Here is an 18,118-nt window from a genome sequence, read left to right on the forward strand (position 1 = left end):
GTTCTCGCCTTCATCGCTCGTCGGATATTAGCAACCCCTTCTTCATCGGTTGCAGTTGAACAAGCATTTAGTACTGGAGGATTAATTTTGGACTTTCGCCGTTCAAGATTAAGCCCGGACTCTGTGGAAGCTCAAGCTTGTGTCGGCGATTGGAGGAGGGCGAAATATCGACACCAAGAGTTAGATCGTGAACACGAATTTTTTAGCAATGATGTTGGAGATACCACCGCCACGGGTACCACAACGGGTAGCGACGATTGACGATGAGGTAAGTTGGGGTTCTCAAAGGTAAAAGAACTACATGGGCTTTGATTCTTCTATCCCCAAGAAGATATGTAGGCGCTTAATGATAATTCATTAAGTTCAAGTCCATTCCTCTTCTTTTTTTTTTCCTCCATATTTTATTACAATGTACAATTTAATTGTATTTTATAATTTATAATTTATTATGTTTATTTTATTATTTATTATTTTAAAAATTAATATTAAAAAAGGAATCGGAATGAACCGCCGGTTCTACCTTTTCGTGGAACCGGAACCGGCGATTCCACCGAACCGGCCGTGTATAGCCCAAACTAAGGAATACCGTATATATGATGCAAAATGAATATTGTTTTATCTTCTCAAGCGGGATGCTTAACGTATTAGCTACAGCACTAAACCTACTGGAAAAGGAAAAAAAAAAAGGGCCAATGAGATAAAAATAATCAAGCGATGAAGTGAATACTTTTTTATATATTTTTTAAATTTTTATGATTTTTTTTCATTTTTTTTCTTTGACTTTTTAAATTGTGGTCAGTGAAGGTCACCGGCGACCCTTGCCAGATCTAGATGAGGCCTTCGCGGCCTATTGGCGGTAAGCGAGGTTCGCTGGTGACCCTCTCTACCAGTTAAATGTAAAAAAATAATAAAAAAAATTCAAAAGCTTCTAGAAAAGTTAAAAATAATTGTTCAAGTCATCACTGGTCATGCCACGTATGATTTCTAGTATCTACGTCGGTGATTTTCAAGGTAAAATTGTTAGAGTTGACAGATCATCAATATATTTAGGATTAAATTGGCCAAATTAAAAGATTTATAAGTAAAGTGGCACAAGTACAATAAATTTATAATTTTTTTGGTAATTTTTCCGAAGTTAGACATTGCATAAAAATTGAAAATTGAAAATTAATGGAGTGGTTAGCTGGTGGACAAATAGTAAAGAATAAAATGTGATACATCGAGTTCAATATCATATAAGACAATATCATCGTAGCTCAATCATACAACTTTCATAAACTTATCAGCAAATAAATGCCAATGATATTATGGCACATCATGCCGCGTCCGTTTCTCATAATTGTTGTAATCAAACACATTTTTTCCAATAAATAATATATTATTTATTTATTTTTCAATTTCCCCTCCAATCATTATTCCTTAAAAAAATGGATTTTGTTGTTGCCCTGTCCAATCATTAGGGCTATAAAAAGTCGAGTGAGAGATCACCACGGAATTAAATGTCACGTGGCTGATGGGATCATCAGACACTGCATCATTTAGATTTAGACATTCCCGTGAGTTGGATTATCGTTTGCGGACAATCACATGGATCTATCAAATTGTCAAGACAAAATATATTACAATCAAAGCGTGAGATACGCCGGGAATTAGACGATCACAAGAAGGAATCTTACGTGTTGGGTGAGTAAATGACAAATGCAGCACGAATCTTGAAATAGGTAGCGAAGTCGCAATCAAATTTTTTGACTGTCAAGTACTGCGATCGAGTCTTACAGTTTGTCTCCAAAACATGCATGTCTTTTTGAATTTATTTGACGTCACTTGGTTCTTGAAAATGTCGAGATCAAGTAATTAGGAAAATTTAAGGAATTTGGTGACTTGTGAAATTCAAAATCCTCTAGGGCAATCGCTCAGTATAAACACACACAAACACACCCACATAGAGAGAGCTGGCAAGAGGGGGGGCCAGCGGTGGCGGCAGATGGAGGAGCAACATTGATAAATGGCGGGAGTGAAAACGTATGATGCCGGGAATGGCGGCACGACTCTGCTTAAGATGATCCAACAATTTCATGAATCCCCCGTAATGATAAGCCTTAAGACAAAATAATCTTATCTAATGGTTACGAACGCAATTTTCAAATTCTCCAAATAATTGTTGGGTAATCTCATAACTTGCTCTCATATCGAATTTGAGTTAGAATTTTTTCTGATGCTTCTACAATTATTTAAATAAATTTCTCCAAGATATTTTAATTTCCTAAATGATTAGCTTTGTTTTACCGCCAATTATGAACCTTCAATTCTTTTCTTTTTGTCATATGCGTAAGCGTTGTCTGGTTTTCCTAATTTGCTAACGAATTATCACCGTCAACACCCTTCCACTAAATAATTTCCTAATTAATTTGTCATATACGATTAATTTGCTTTTGCAAATGTTAGGACAGTCTAACAAAGATGACAAGTGAAAGTTCCCCATACGTGTCATTAGCTTGCATAGTTTATAATAATTACAAAGTTCGGAGATTATAGTTTAATTGTCCTGCCACCAAATTCTTCTTTTCAACCCAGGCACGACAGCGATTAGCCGGCTACCTAGAGAGGAACTAGCACAACAATTAACAGCCATAGTCCCCGAGTTAAATTCGAGTTTCTCAAGACATGATTCGAATCTACAACCATTAGTTCCTGAACCGGAAGTATGAAAACGCCTTTATCATAGAGTCGATTCCTATGTAATTAATCCACTTATTTAGTTTCTAAGAGATAAGACACCTAACGTAGAATTAAAACACGATAATATCAATATGAATTCATCCATAATCAACTATGAAATAAACTCTTAAGCCCCCGGCACAACTATTGAGTTTATGACGGTACAATAACATATAGATGGTTTTTTGGTGTTACATTCTCAAATTATAATCATATAAAAATCATTAATAACTTGATACATTATAAGAAGATGCGTACCTTAATATCCAACAAAGACACAATGTTGAGATCAGTGCTAAATGTGCCATGAACATGAGTCGGTGTACTTTTCTTAGCATTCCACATGAGTATGCACATGGTAGGAATGGGAATCAAGCACGTTTGAACGTACTTCGGTTCAATTTAATTTCATGGATCCAATCCAAGGACCGTGCTAGGCTTGTAGGAGAAACAGGAAAAGAATATCGAACGGACCTTGGCACGGTCGGTCGGGTTATTCCATTCAATGCAGGTTTTGATCAATTGTGGAGTATTGCGGTCCAACCTAACTTCGTTACTCAGATCTCCCGATTCTAAAAAGCATCGCACTAGTGATTTGCGGGTTTGGGCAGGATGTCATCGGATCAATTTGGACCGGATCGGACTATTAACGTCAAACCCTTTTCGAGGTACACATATTCGCTCGTTCAAAGCATGATCTATCGGACTCGTGATCTGGTCTACTTGGACGTCGAGCCTTTGTCATTTCCAAGTTTATCATATAGAAAAATAAGTATTAATAGATGCTGGAAATATTGTTCAAGCCGTAACTAATGCATTAAGGCTAATTTTCACAGAAATAAAAATCACCATATCTAATCTTGTCGCTATTGCGTGACACGACGATTGAATCCTATGAATAAGTATTCTTAAAACACTTTGTTATTGACAAAATAGGAAAAAATCGAATGCTCCTCCCTCGAAGAGCTGACTTGAGTGTGCGTACGTAAGTACGTGGCCATGGACTGATACCTCCGCTTACTCAGCCTCCTGAAATTACTACAATAGAGCTTCTCCCACCCAGTTTCGCTAGTGAATAGAAGTCCCGGGATTGAAGATGACCGCCTCTTCTAAGGTTTCATCCATTCATTAATAAATTGATTATTTTCAGATAATAGTAGATAGAAATAATGCTCATGGACCTCCGATTGAAGAGACTGGCTAAGTCCAATTCTTTTTTTCAGCGCTTTTGAAACTGATGTATTCTTTAGTCAAAGACCGTTCAGTACGATTTCTCTTTTAGTGTTTGGAGCCATGGAAAGGGTCCGTAATGACTCTCCAAACCTGCAACAGCTCGTAGCAAGATTTCGGAAAGGCAACCAGTTCGGCTTTAAGATGGTGTAACTTTGGAGCACGACTTACATGCGGCATTGCCTCGACCTCGATCATCCCTAACGTTTGATCACGGCATGGAAGTCGCCGTCGACAAGAGGAGCATCAGAGACGGGCACGGATCCCCCATGGCGTGGCTTGGAGAGGTTAGATGAGATAAAAGAGAAGAGAATTGTGGGGGCATTGCAGAAATTTAGGTGAGGGGGAGATAACAATCAGTGTCCGCCCCTTAGGTCGCCAAACTACGACGAGAGTTTAGCATCTCATCTTGGGGATTCTATTTCTATCCCCACATTTGATATTCTTTAATTGCATGTCTGAACCAACCAAAAAAAAAATGAATGTCTGAGAGCTGTACCCACCATGGTTCCCTCCCTTGGATCCATCCTCGTGGTCCAATTCAGACTCCAATAGAGTTCGAAAAGTATGATGAAACGATTTGATAAGGTCAGGTCAACTTCATGTCTCATCGAGCTTGTCTCATGTTTAATCTCATTCGCTTATCCCCGTAGCTTTCAGCCTTAGCAATGGGGTCTCTTTAAGTCATCGATGTCTGGTTCGTTCACATTTGTTTTGTTCATACGGTCCAAACGACTTCATAAGTCATCCCATCACAAAAGATTCTTATACCTCTACACAAAATGAAAAAACTCCTGCGAGTCTTCTTCAATCTTGTATCTTATCCTACGCAAGATCTTGAGACTACCTGGATTTAAAGGAGAAATAAATCTAAATAGGAATTGAAAATTAACGGGATGACACTGTTAGTGTGGATTGTTGATACTACCCAATAATATTAAAATATGATTAGAAATTAACTTTCAGCGGATCGCAATTTCTAGTTATTAAAAAAAAACCCCGGTAAAAGTTGCGGACTCGAATTTCTTTTTATAACTAGGGGCACGAGGGTAATTAGCTAGCTTTCTAAAGAAGAACTAGCATAGGAATCCACCACCAGGACTCCCATTTGAATTTAACCAATTTAGGGAAGGAATTGAACGAAGATTTAATCGTTTCTTAAATCGAAATTTTTGTGGATGCCCTTATCACTAACATAACTCTGGAGAGCAGTAACCAAGGGTTCGTGATAGGCCCGAGCACGTCATGCCCAGACTTGGTTTTCCCTTTTTTTTTATTTAATTTAGAAACCCTCAGTAAATTACAATTTCTGAATATTATAGTTCTACTTATACTTAATTATTCATAATTTTCCTGAAATTACACAGAGAGAAACGCGGACCTGTTCAAAATTCGAAATCGCGCCAAAATTTTTACCTGGATGAAATATGGATATATTGCCCACGGAAAGAAAAAATATGTACGAATACACTATAGAGTGTAGCTAAGTGTAAACAGAAACGAGTTGGGGAGCATTTATACTCGACATGATCGATTATGTTTCACACTTTGATCTTCATTGATGCAACAATTCGAAACATTCTCAAATAACAAACATAACTGAGAATTTACGTCCTATGACGCGTGAGAAACTACATGGGCTATTTAGTATTTAATGAATTATCTAAGGGAGTTAGTCACAAAAAAGTCTCATTTTTCAGAAATTTCCTGACCTTGATTAAAATGTTTATTAGAGAGTACCGAAGAGACAAACTTACTTGTATGCCTGACCAGAAAAGATGTTTATTATTTTATTTTATCTATTTTGGCAATAATTAAAAAAAATAGCTCTTTTATTTTATTTTATTTTTCTTTTCATTCTTCTGGGCAGAAGACCGAAAGATAGGAATATATCACTTTAGTTGCAACATGGAACATCTGACAGAACACAGCAAAACATAGGATAGAGACAAAAAAACAAGAAGAAGATATTTTAATGGCGTCTTGCGAAAATTAGGGTTAGAATATCCCTGAGAAAAAAGAGTAGTTTCACGTGCTAGGGGCGATAAATTACTGTTAAATCTTTAATTTGATCTAGAGAGAGAAAAAATTGGAGATTGATGGATTATTGTTGCAATCAAATTTGAATATATTTGAGTATTCTTTTTCTCCCTTCGATATAGACGTGTCAAAATGGGTCGTAAACCCATTTCTTAAGTCATATATTTTGACAAAAAAAAAACAAATCATATATAACATATTGGGTTGTTATATAGGTTGGTTATTTTCAATAAATAGGTCATAAATTGATTTAAACATGAGTGTTAGATGTGTCACAAATGTGCTATAAATGGGTTTACATCTTAGTTAGACTCAATCGATCTCTATCACTCTCTTTTCATTCTCTCTCACCCTCACTCACTTTGCACTTTCACCTCGGTTTTGATATGAGTTTCCCTATATTGCATTAAATATGTAAGTATTTTAGGAATATGAGCCCGATCGGATATGGGTTACTAGATTCGCGTTGCATGGAAATGAGTCAAAATAGATTAAACGTGTTTATTTGGGTCGGACCATTTTCGACTTGATCCAATCCACTCGTTTGATGGTCTTTTCTGAAATGGTGCAAGTTCGGTAGCCTCGTATCGAGAAATCAACATGGTCCAGAACAATATTGCTTTATCAAAGCGTGGGTGGTTGATTTGAATGGAGAAATTTTTTTTTTCCGTAAAATTTCATATATTGGAGGAGCATGCCAACATGGTCTGCCACGTTGGTACTTCCGTTCACAAATTTGACGGAAGGACCAACTCAACGGAAAGGTCATAGTTTAGGAACCCAATTCCAAAAAACATTAATTGAGCGGCAGGATTAATTTTTTGATAAACACACAAACAATCGGCTCATCTGCATCTCGTGGCTAACTGAATAGACTTTGTCTTTAATCTAGACCTATCAAAAGTGTGGGTCGAGCCTAGTGAGTGCCATTTGGGCCCGTGGGCCCGGAACCGGCCCGTTGACCGGGCCCACGGTTCCAACCCGGAACCGGCCCGGAACCGGCGGTTCCGGGCCGGTTCCAACCGCAAAAAAAAAAAAAAAAAAAAGATGGTGGGCCGGGCGAGAGAGCCGTTGGGCTCTCGCCCGGCCCCCCTCCCCCCCGCGGCCGCGCCCGCTTTGGGCCGTTGCCAACGTGCAACGGCCAAATTGGCCGTTGCTTTTCTTTTTTTTAAAAAAAAAATAATAAAAAAAAAAAATTGATTCTTGCCTATAAATACATATGCTTCCCCTTTCATTTTTGTCACAAATTCTCCGAACAATCTCTCGAATTCTCTCTCGAAATCCTCTCAAATCGTTCAAATTCTCCCAATTCTCTCAATCCCGATCAATTCTCTCAAAAAATGGCAAGTGGAAGCAGAAATGCCGACAAGGGCAAGATGGCTATGGGAGATTCCGACTATCCCTTTCATGAATACGATCCTCGTGAGTATGCAAGTTGGGAAGACGACGACGATAATATCAACTATGTCCCGATTCCGAACGTCGAGCACATCCCAACACAAGAAAGTCTTCATCCTCCCACCGGTGTCGAAGAAACGTCAACGGCAAATGAGCCGGAACGGAAGGGCCGAGATAATACATCGGACTTGTGGCTACACTTCGACAAGGTACGTGATGAAGTCGAAGGTAAGTATAATGTAAAATGTAAATATTGTTCGCAAACTTATAAATTCACGAAAGGAGACGGTTACGGAACATTCCGTCGGCATTTGACGAAAAAACATCCAACGCAAGCGAGGATCGACAATACGCAACAACAAATTTCCGGGTACGCCACTTCTAAGCCTCATCCTTTATTTCGTTTCACTGAAGCACTTTATAAACAAACATTAGGTGAATATGTTGCCCTTGATCATGCTCCGTTTAATACTTGGTGAAAATTTTAATATGAAATATTTGATAAATACTGCGTTGGTTCCATAGCGCCAACTATTCCAAAAAATACTCTTAAACGGGAAGTTTTTCATCTTTATAAAAAAGGAAAAAAATCTTTAGCAAAATTTTTTGCGGAATTCAATGGACGTGTGCATATAGGTAGCGATATTTGGAGTGATCCTTGGCAAATTCATTCTTATATGGGTGTCACGTGTCATTGGATAGATGACAATTGGATGATTCAAAAAGACTTATTGCATTCCGAGTTTTTGATGAAAGCCATTCGGCTCATAATATTTATAGAATAATTAGGCAAGTTTTAGAAGAATATAATTTAATAAATAAAGTATTTTCAATTGGTTTTGATAATGCCGCCGCAAATACCGCTTCTATTCCCGAATTAGAAAATATTTGCAAACCCACTTTTGGCGGACAATTTTTTCACATTAGATGTGCTTGTCATGTTTTAAATTTATGTGTACAAAATGGTTTACGAACTCTTGACACTTCTCTCGCCCCAATAAAAAGTGCAATTAAATTTTTATGGAGTCGTCCCCAATGTATGAAATCATGGGGAAAATTTTGTAAACAAAATGGGAGAAGGCCAAGAAGATTTCCAAAAGATATTCCGACTCGTTGGAATTCTACGTACGAGTTGCTTCGGCAAACTTTTGAATATAAAGATTTATTATGTATGTTTATTTCACAAAATATTCCCGAAATTACTTTACTTCCTCAACATTGGGACGTTTGCAAGAAAATTTTAGATATTTTGAAAATTTTTAATGATGCTACTAAGACTTTATCTGGTATTTATTATCCTACAACGCATTTATTTTTAATAGAGTGTGTTAATATTAGTAGTGTTTTTAGTGAATATGAAAAAGATACCGAATTAGGTCAAACTATTTTAGTAATGCGAGAAAAATGGTTGCATTATTATTTGCAAATTCCTCTTGTCTATTTAGTTGGTATTGTTTTTGATCCACGTATTAAATTAGACGGTTTACAAGATTATTTGAATGTGTATTATCATGATTGTTTACATTTGGATGATTCAATAGATATTTTAAATATATTAGGACATGTTAAAGAATCTATAGTAGCATTATATGGAGAATTTTGTAGTAGATATGGTTTAAGTGATTCCGGATCTTTACAATCTACTTGCCTCACGTAGCGAATGTGGTAGTTCACTTAGTAGAGGGTATAATATGCTTAAGAGTAGGCAAAAAAAATAAAAAGGGGCAACAGGTAATATTTCTGAATTAGAAAAATATTTAACCACTCAATTTGAGTTTCGTGATGCGGAACATAGTACGGATTTCGAAATCCTGAAGTGGTGGAAGAGTCACCAAATCGAGTATCCAGTTCTCGCCCTCATCGCTCGTCAAATATTAGCAACCCCTTCTTCAACGGTTGCAGTTGAACAAGCATTTAGTTCTGGAGGATTAATTTTGGACTCTCGCCGTTCAAGATTAAGCCCGGACTCTGTGGAAGCTCAAGCTTGTGTCGGCGATTGGACGAGGGCGAAATATCGACACCAAGAGTTAGATCGTGAACACGAATTTTTTAGCGATGATGTTGGAGATACCACCGCCACGGGTACCACAACGGGTAGCGACGATTGACGATGAGGTAAGTTGGGGTTCTCAAAGGTAAAAAGAACTACATGGGCTTTGATTCTTCTATCCCCAAGAAGATATGTAGGTCGCTTAATGATAATTCATTAAGTTCAAGCCCATTCCTTCTTTTTTTTTTTCCCATATTTTATTACAATGTACAATTTAATTGTATTTTATAATTTATAATTTATTATATTTATTTTATTATTTATTATTTTAAAAATTATTATTAAAAATGAATCGGAATGAACCGGCGGTTCCGAAGCGGAACCGAAACCGGCCCGGAACCGCCGGTTCCGGTTCGGAACCGGAACCGCCATTTTTCACGGCCGGTTCCCGAACCGGAACAGGCGGTTCCACCGAACCGGCCGCGTCTAGTCGAGCCATTGACCCATATAACTTGTTTATGACTCACTTATTATAATGTAAATTTCTCGACCATACCCGGTCCGACCCATATTGCTAAATTAATTTAATATTTAATCAAATCTATGAAAATTTATTTTTTTTTATAAATTTTAAAAAAATTATATTGCTAAAACATTATGGACAATTATTAAAAAAAATTATATTGCCATAACATTGCAGACAATTATTATACTTAATAAAATAAATAATAAATAAATTCAAATTGTTTCTTTTCCTTCTAAGTCCGGCCAGGGGCGACAAGTCACAGACGTGGGTCGCCAGCCCTAGCCTATGACAGGGGGATGTCGCAGGAAAAAAAAAAGGAAAAAGAAAATACAAAATTATCAAAATAATTAAAAAAAATTAAAGAATGACCTGTTTATCAACTCACTTAAAATAGTTAGATAACATATTTATAATCAACTTAAGCTTATTTTTAAAATTTAAAACAACTTATTTACGATCCACCCCCTTTTAAATACGTGTTAACATAACGCGAGTCACTCATCTAATTTTGTTCTTCACTAAGCCTTTCAAATTGGGTTCTTCTGTTCCTCGCCATCACCAACCAAGTACCTCCGCCCCTGACTCTGTTCTTGCTAACAATGTCGGAGGCCTGACGAGTGGACCTCCATTTCTTGCTCAGTCCCAGAAATTTCCCGGAATATTCTGAAATCCCCACGTCGAGTTCTTCTGAGTTTCCCGATCCCACTCTGTTCTTCCTCCTCCTCCATGATCTGCCACAAGTGAAAGCCCAGTGGCGTTTTCTGAATGTCAGACTCGTGAAACTCAACATTTCGAGGAAGTTTCCTTCTGAATCTCGAAGTCTTCTCATACAGAGGAAGTCTTAAGAGACGGGCCAATCTCTCGACCTCACTGCGCGAGACCATGAATTCTGGGTCGCACGACGTGCTCAATGCGGTGCTGCCATTGTTGAAGCTCCTCACCATAGCCCTGATCGGTCTCCTCCTCGCTCACCCGAGATTCAAAATCGCCCCGAAGTCCACCTTCAGGCTGCTCAGCAAGCTCGTGTTCGCTCTGTTCTTGCCCTGCTTGATCTTCACCCACCTCGGCCCCTGCACTTCGTACAAGAGCATCGTCCGGTGGTGGTTCATTCCCGTGAACATCGTGGTGAGCACCGCCATCGGGTGCGTCCTGGGGTTCGTGGTCGCGCTGATATGCCGGCCGCCACCCGAGTTCTTCCGATTCACTGTGATCATGACAGCGTTCGGGAACACGGGCAACCTTCCTCTCGCGGTCGTTTCGTCAGTCTGCCACAATGTGGAGAACCCGTTCGGTCCGGAATGCTACGGCCCCGCTGTGGCCTACGTCTCTTTCTCGCAGTGGGTGTCGGTCTTGTTGGTCTATACCCTCGTGTACCACATGATGGAGCCACCGCTGGAGTTCTACGAGGTCGTCGGCCATGATGAAGTCGAGATCCAGGAAATAACTGAAGAAGATTTGGATAGACCGTTAATCAATGGGGACGCGCTCACGAGTGAACTAAGCAGGCCTCTCCTAGTCGAAGCCGAATGGCCTGGAATTGAAGATAAAGAGACCGAGCATTGCAAGACACCCTTCATTGCAAGGCTCTTCAATAGCATATCGGGCTTTTCGCACACCACACTTCCGGAATCCGATATGTCAGAGGTCGGTGGCGAAAGCAGCCCAAAGTCGGTGAGGTGCTTAGCTGAGCCGAAGGTGATTAGGAAGATCAGAATCGTCGCCGAGAAGACCCCGATTCACCACATCCTTCAACCCGCAATCATAGCATCTATATTAGCTATATTTGTAGGGATGATTCCTATGCTCAAGGACTTATGCTTCGGAGACAACCCAGTGCTTGGCTTCCTCACAGACAGTTTGGACATCATGGCAGGCGCGATGGTGCCCTCGGCGATGCTTGTCCTCGGGGGAATGCTCGCCGAGGGCCCCAATGAGTCAAGGCTTGGCCTCCGCACCACGATTGGGATCATGGTGGCCCGGCTGTTGGTGCTTCCCCTGCTGGGCATTGGTGTAGTACTCTTGGCCGATAGATGGGGCTTGTTGATGGCTGGGGAGGAGCTGTACAAGTTCGTGCTCCTGCTGCAGTACACGACGCCGAGCGCCATCTTGCTCGGGGCGATTGCGAGCCTGAGGGGCTATGCCGTGAGCGAGGCCTCGGCACTTCTCTTCTGGCAGCATGTGTTTGCTTTGATCTCTCTGTCCGTGTACCTGACTGTCTACTTCAAGTGGCTTCTGTCTTCCAGTTGAGATGTTGGCCCCGAGCTCAGTTGGTTTTTGTTCATCTCGGCTTCTTGATATTGCCCGATTCAGTTGATGTAATTCCACAGGCATGTGGTGCCAATATTCTTTGTTTGGGTTTGGAAGATTGCAACTCTTTACTTTCTATAAATCTTTCAATTCTCAATCCAAAAGATGCATTTTAGTAGCTAGAGATGTAATCGAGTCGAGTGGAACAAATATGATGCCATGCTCGAATTCCTCAATTAGTATATTCAGCGCTTGAAACACGACTCAAAAGTCAATCTAGTGATAAAATCTCTGCTCGAGCTCGACTCAAATGGAAAAGCGAAATGGTCGAGCTCCACTCGACTCGACTCTCTATCACTGAATATGCAGAGTCAATGAAAAGAGAAATGATCACGTGGGTATTGTTTACAATAACTATTGTGTGGAATTGAGTTCGCAAGTGGAATTTCACTCTCTATTTTATCAATTACAAAAATGCTGCATTGGCTGTTTTGAATAGATAAAATTTTTGGATTTGTCCCTACTAACAAAAAGTCCTGGATAAATCCCGAACCACAAAGAAGCGTTTGCCTCTTGGCCCGTTACCGAATTGAACCGAGCGGAATCGGGCCGGTCCGGGCTAATCCCGAGAGACAGGATTCCCCCACTCGAGGAAGAAAGCGCGAGTAGAATCTCCTTCCTATCACCTTTCCCTCTCCAACTCTCCCTCTTCTGCTCGCGAATCAACCCGAACACGCGCAGAGGAAGAGAGATTCATTCAAAACGCATTTTTAACAAAGACGTCGCGAGAATCACCTGAGCACGAGCATAGCGGCCATGGTTTCAGGAGATGGGTATGCGATAATTGGGACGGACACTCCATCTCTTTCTTTGTTGCGAGATAAAGACGGTGGCATCGAAGGAAGGAAGGGAAGGGAAGGGAAAGAGAGAGTGAAAAGTTGCTTGTTTTCTTCATGTTGCGGACACCCTGTTCCCTTTCCCGCAAGAAGCGTCTTTTTCTTGCGCATTCGATCTTCCTCGCGTGTTGATCAGAACCATTCCTATATCAATTTAGCTTTTCGCAGGTTGCTTCTCTCTGGCTCTCTCTCTCTCTCTCTCTCTCTCTCTCTCTCGTGCATTCATTTTAAGTGCAGAGCTTGGGTTTGTGTGAATATCTGGGGTGGGGATGAAATAGTGGGTTGCTTCGCAGCTTTCTTGTTCTCTTTTCCGTCCTTTTCGATTTTCTTTTCTAGATTCAGCCTCGTTTCTTGCTTTCAATATCTGCCCTTTGTTGCATTTTTTCCTTCATTTTTTTTCCCTCTTACCTTGGTCTCATTTGGATTCTTTTTTCTGTTTTTTGCTCCTTCTTCCATGAAGGTTTAAGGCATAATGAAGATGGGTCGCCATTCCAGAATTCAGATGTGTGAGGCAGAAGTTTAAGGCATAATGAAGATGGGTCACTCTTCCAGAATCCAGATGTGTGAGGTAAATCCACTGTTGATCTTTTTCTGTACTACTCGTTCATGTTTTGCTTTGATGGTAGTTTTTCCATTTTTCACGCGGCATCAATACTAAGTTAGATTGCTGTACATTTAATGTGTCCGTACCCGTCGATGTCCCAGTAGCGCATTCTCTGTGGTCCTTGTAGTACTTTGGAGCTTGACCATTGCTCAATGCTTTTTATGTGGTGTTGTTTTGGATTGGCTTAATAATGGGAAACGTGTTGGTGGTTGTTTTGTATTGGCTTAATAATGGGAAACGTATAGGTCGTTGCGTTCATTCGTATCATATTCCTTACTGTTTAGCGCTTGCTCCAGACCATTTAACTTCTGAAGAACCATCAAACAGATTATCATACTTACATCGGTTTGCTCGTTATTGGTCTGTATATAATTCAGCTTCCATAAATGCTTTTCAAATTTTGCGTCATATTGTAATGATCCAGCTCACCTCACAGAATGATCTTGATTGTGCAAACAGAAACAGTAGTGGTCGATGTCCTGAAAAGATGCCTAGCAGAAACTTCTCTTCATTTGTTTGAGATCTGTTTCTATGACCAAATTGCTGTGTCCTCCAGACATGGTGCCTACTTACCATAAGCTGTTCCTCTTTCGCACTTCATAATGATGCTGAATATGCGATATTCTGATTCGGGGAGCTCACTGAGGTTTTGTCTCTTTCAAGTTGGTTCAGAAGGTTCTGCTTCAATCTAGATGATCCATTTGTGGGGGACAGCTTTTTAGGGATGGGGGACCATATTGTGTTGCTCGTGAATCGTTTAACTACTGACTCTACCTTAGAAGCTGCTATTGAGAGTGAGGACAGGATTCCACAGGTGTTAATGTCTCCAAGTAAAGAATCTATGGCCGATATTTCTACTAGCGAGATGAACATGTCGATCCTCTGCACTCCGAGGGAGTTGGTGCAGTGTAGGATTTGCCATGATGAGGATGAACACTTAAATATGGAAACACCGTGTTCATGCTGCGGCAGCTTGAAGGTCAGATGCAGTTCGATTTGCAGATTGCAGAGATGTCCACCTTTTTGGATGTTTTAGTACACTTTTGAGCGATCTGGTGGTTAGGTCCTCTGGTGACTTTGTTAGGAGCACAAACTGAAAAATCTGTTAAGTTGATCACTAAAGCCATAGTTCACTGAATTGAGCTTTGCGATTTCACTTTGTAGTGGTTGTGTGGGCCGGCCATGGTTTATATTGGAGACTGAACAAGTAATATGAAGCATTTGGATGAAAGAAAAGATGCAAACAACAACATAGTGAAGTATGGGACTGTTCCAACAATGTATACCACACATAAGAACAGAATGGACTTAGGTTTTGTGGATGTTCTGCTCTTCTTTCTTTTCTGCTTGGCAAATGTTCTGCACAACTAGATGCTCATCTCTAACTACACTGATGTTTTACTCTTGACTAATGGAGATTACTTCTTGAGATTCAGTCCTGGAATAATATCCAACACTTGGTATATGCATTACACCCATAGTTTCATACGTCGTGTGATCATGGCTTCTTTTTTCCGGTGTCTGAATGGTTAAGAGAGAGTAACTTTGTGAAGTTGTACCTTTTTTCTCCTTCTGTACTATACAATTCAGCATCTGTAACTAATCAGCGCAACAGGAGTCTTATGATTTCCCTTTTTCATATTGAATTTCCTTCTGCAATACTCCAGCTTCAATTAAACTATGCCTTTTCTGGTTATTTTCAGTATGCTCACCGTGACTGTGTCCAGAGATGGTGCAGCGAGAAGGGTGACACCACCTGTGAGATTTGCTGCCAGGTTGGCTCTTTCTTATCCGTACTTGTGATTTATGTAAAGAAAAGTCTCAAGAGTTTATCTAATTAAAGAAAGTGATTACAAATTCCATGAGACTGTAGCAATTCACACCTAACTATACAGCACCACCTCCTCTATTCCCGCTTGGAAGTCTTCCGTTGAGCTTCAGGTATCATATCTAAATGTTTCTATGCCTGACTAAAATTTTATGTTTCCTCCAATGGTTGTTCTTAAGTCTAGCAAATTCGGAATTCCAGTATTACCGGTAGACTGTTTAATATATGTTAAGCGTATCTTTTCAGGGATAATTGGGATATCACCAGAAGGGATCTGCTCGATCCACGTTATGTAGCAACGGTTTCTTCTGATAATGATTTTTCAGACACTGACTTTGAGGATTACTCAACTACATCTCCTGGGGGGTTGATGTGCTTCCGCATAGTTACCGTAATTGTACTCTCTCTCTCTCTCTCTCTCTCTCTCTCTCTCTCTCTCTCTCTCTCTCTCTCTCTCTCTCTCTCTCTCTCTCTCTCTCTCGTGCATGGACATGTGCAGGAATACACTTGTACCTCCACGTAGACACACACTCATACCATCTCATGTAGTCCATTATACAAATGTATACTTGAATAGAATTAGCAGGAAATAATGATGCCGATATTTCTGGCAGGAAACATGGTTCTTATTGAATTTGTATTGAAGAACTCATCACAATTTCGCGGGCAGTCTTGACTTTCATTTTGTTACTTACAACACGGATGGATTTTTTATTTTTCATATATGGTAAAATAGACCAAAAGGAACATATATAGCAGACAAGTCGTTAACATTGTTGTAGAGTGGCTCGTAGATGAATTCTGGGCCTGACCTCAATCTGTTCATGAGCCGTATCCAAATCTTACGTAGTCTTGTTCAAACTGTGCACACGTGGTATCTTTCAATGTATCTCATAGAACTTCTGTTTCCGGTTGAGCAACAGAATATTGTTTCAGCAGACTATCTGCTCATCCAGCTCTTTCGCTGTCCCCTCGTCTGTTCTTCAAGCTTCTCATTGATATGTCCACGTATTCCCTAATTATTACTGCCTCAATTATATTCCAACAGTTGTCTACCATTCTTCTGAGGAGGTATTCAAGCTGAAGCTTTACACTGAAAACCGTTTATGCTCCAATGAATATCGCTATATGTTTATTGGAGGTGGATCATATTCCACAGGAACTCTAGTTGGCCTTAAATTGCACACTTCTTTAAAGCTGTTCATGTTTCTTAGTCCCGTTTGCTCTTACTTCTTATTCAAGTAAGTGTTTCTTCTTTCTCATTCAGAAGTTGCCATACGAAGGAATCTGCGTTATTTAGAGTCAAGTACAGTACCAGTTCAACTGATAATTCCCCCCTTACTTGATCTTACAAACATTGGTGCAAGTCATGGAAGTTACTGTTGCACATCTATGATATCTAGTTATTTGATTTCCTGCATTTTATGAATTAATTTTACCAAGAACAGGCTGGGCATATCCATCTACAATCTTTCTCCTATTTTCTCCTATTTAAGCTAGGATAAGGGGATTGAAACATTTTCTCCTGGCCTTGTTGAAACAACGGTATTGAGCCAAAGAAGTTACTTTTTTGCTGTTTGACAGTTTATGGTTCTTCTAGTCCTGAAGCAAACTTTACCAATTGTGCTTATTGGAGCCGGAGATTACTTGCTGACATTGTTCACGGTGAGGCTTGTCAGAAGAATTGTTTCTTCTAACATAAAATTGATGATATAAACGAAGTGCTGACATGTTACTTCTGATCGCAGGTACTTGTGTTCATTATGGCCAAAGTATTTTCTGCCATCCAGCGTCGACATCAACAGGTCACTAGATGATTATTATTCGATTTCTCGTAGCCATTATTCCATCATAGAATGGCTCTATGCGTCAAGTTCTAGAGAGAAATTTTGAGTAGTATGTCACTGTTTGATTCCTTGCTGCTGCTTATGATTTGGAAATAAAACTGCCCGACGTAGAGGCACCATACGTGCGAGTAATGCTCTGCTTGTCTTCACAATAACCAGTCACCACATAAATTTATCCAATATTTTTGTTCTTTAGGTTCCTCACATGTCGCTGGAGACGAGCGATGAAGAAAACGAGTTGTGACAGATGCAACCTCTCCCAAGATTTATCCACGTCCGATGATAAGAGCGGCTACCTCTCTCAGTTGAAATGAGGACAAGGAACTGCTGGTAATAACTCGGCTGTCTAATGTTACTGTTGAGATTCTAACGACACCCTGTCACGGCCGCAGAATCCTTGGATTCAAGAATGAGAACAGCAACATTCGGACAAATACATACTGGGGAAAGAATCGCGGTCACAGGAGAATGTAAATATTAATTCCCTCCCTTCTGTCTACTTCGACAGTTGAATGTGCTAATGAACTCAGCGCTGGCATAGCAGGAAACTCAATCAAGAGCACTACATTTGCAAACTAGTTGAAACCGAAATGTCGAGATTAAAGGAACTAGAATTCAACGGATCGTAACAAAAACATGTGGAGACTAAAGTGATCGTACATACTTGAAGCCGGTATTGGGAAAGAAAATTAGAATCAAACCTTAGGAAAGTTTCATCCGGAATGCGGACGCTTCGAAATGGTAATGTTTCGATCCATACGATCGAAGCATGTGTATTTCGTGCAACCATCAAA

The 18,118-nt window shown here is 40.0% G+C and overlaps 2 protein-coding genes across 9 annotated transcripts; both read left to right on the forward strand.

The window, feature by feature from the left end:
* The first annotated feature begins 10,424 nt into the window (after positions 1-10,424).
* On the forward strand, positions 10,425-12,432 carry LOC115745328 (protein PIN-LIKES 2-like). The gene has a single exon (XM_030680812.2). The coding sequence runs from the start codon at positions 10,785-10,787 to the stop codon at positions 12,147-12,149; it is 1,365 nt and encodes a 454-aa protein (XP_030536672.1). The 5' UTR covers positions 10,425-10,784; the 3' UTR covers positions 12,150-12,432.
* A 384-nt stretch (positions 12,433-12,816) lies between these two features.
* Positions 12,817-17,903, forward strand: LOC115745452. 8 transcript variants are annotated; one of them, XM_030681010.2, is made up of 9 exons: positions 12,817-13,209; positions 13,506-13,613; positions 14,464-14,628; positions 15,353-15,424; positions 15,523-15,590; positions 15,724-15,874; positions 17,062-17,142; positions 17,226-17,282; positions 17,521-17,903. In XM_030681010.2, exons 2-9 carry the CDS (start codon positions 13,575-13,577, stop codon positions 17,566-17,568), a joined length of 681 nt encoding a protein of 226 aa, XP_030536870.1. In that variant the 5' UTR covers positions 12,817-13,209; positions 13,506-13,574; the 3' UTR covers positions 17,569-17,903. The 8 variants fall into 8 exon arrangements, 7 of the variants coding, with proteins under 7 accessions (XP_030536870.1, XP_048140473.1, XP_048140475.1 ...); XM_048284516.1 differs by having other exon boundaries at positions 12,817-13,208; positions 13,562-13,613; positions 14,313-14,628; XM_048284518.1 differs by having other exon boundaries at positions 12,817-13,208; positions 13,562-13,613; positions 14,322-14,628.
* Positions 17,904-18,118: the final 215 nt, after the last annotated feature.

Source organism: Rhodamnia argentea, chromosome 8 (genome assembly GCF_020921035.1).
Source record: "Rhodamnia argentea isolate NSW1041297 chromosome 8, ASM2092103v1, whole genome shotgun sequence".
Lineage (NCBI taxonomy): Eukaryota > Viridiplantae > Streptophyta > Magnoliopsida > Myrtales > Myrtaceae > Rhodamnia > Rhodamnia argentea.

Excerpts from the sequence above, each read along its gene's own strand:
- LOC115745328 (XM_030680812.2), top strand. The coding sequence starts at position 10,785 with ATGAATTCTGGGTCGCACGACGTGCTCAATGCGGTGCTGCCATTGTTG.
- LOC115745452 (XM_048284516.1), top strand. The coding sequence starts at position 14,374 with ATGGGGGACCATATTGTGTTGCTCGTGAATCGTTTAACTACTGACTCT. Across the intron at positions 15,591-15,723 it reads AGTCTTCCGTTGAGCTTCAG|GGATAATTGGGATATCACCA; the intron begins GTATCATATCTA and ends GTATCTTTTCAG. Across the intron at positions 17,283-17,520 it reads TCCAGCGTCGACATCAACAG|GTTCCTCACATGTCGCTGGA; the intron begins GTCACTAGATGA and ends TTTGTTCTTTAG.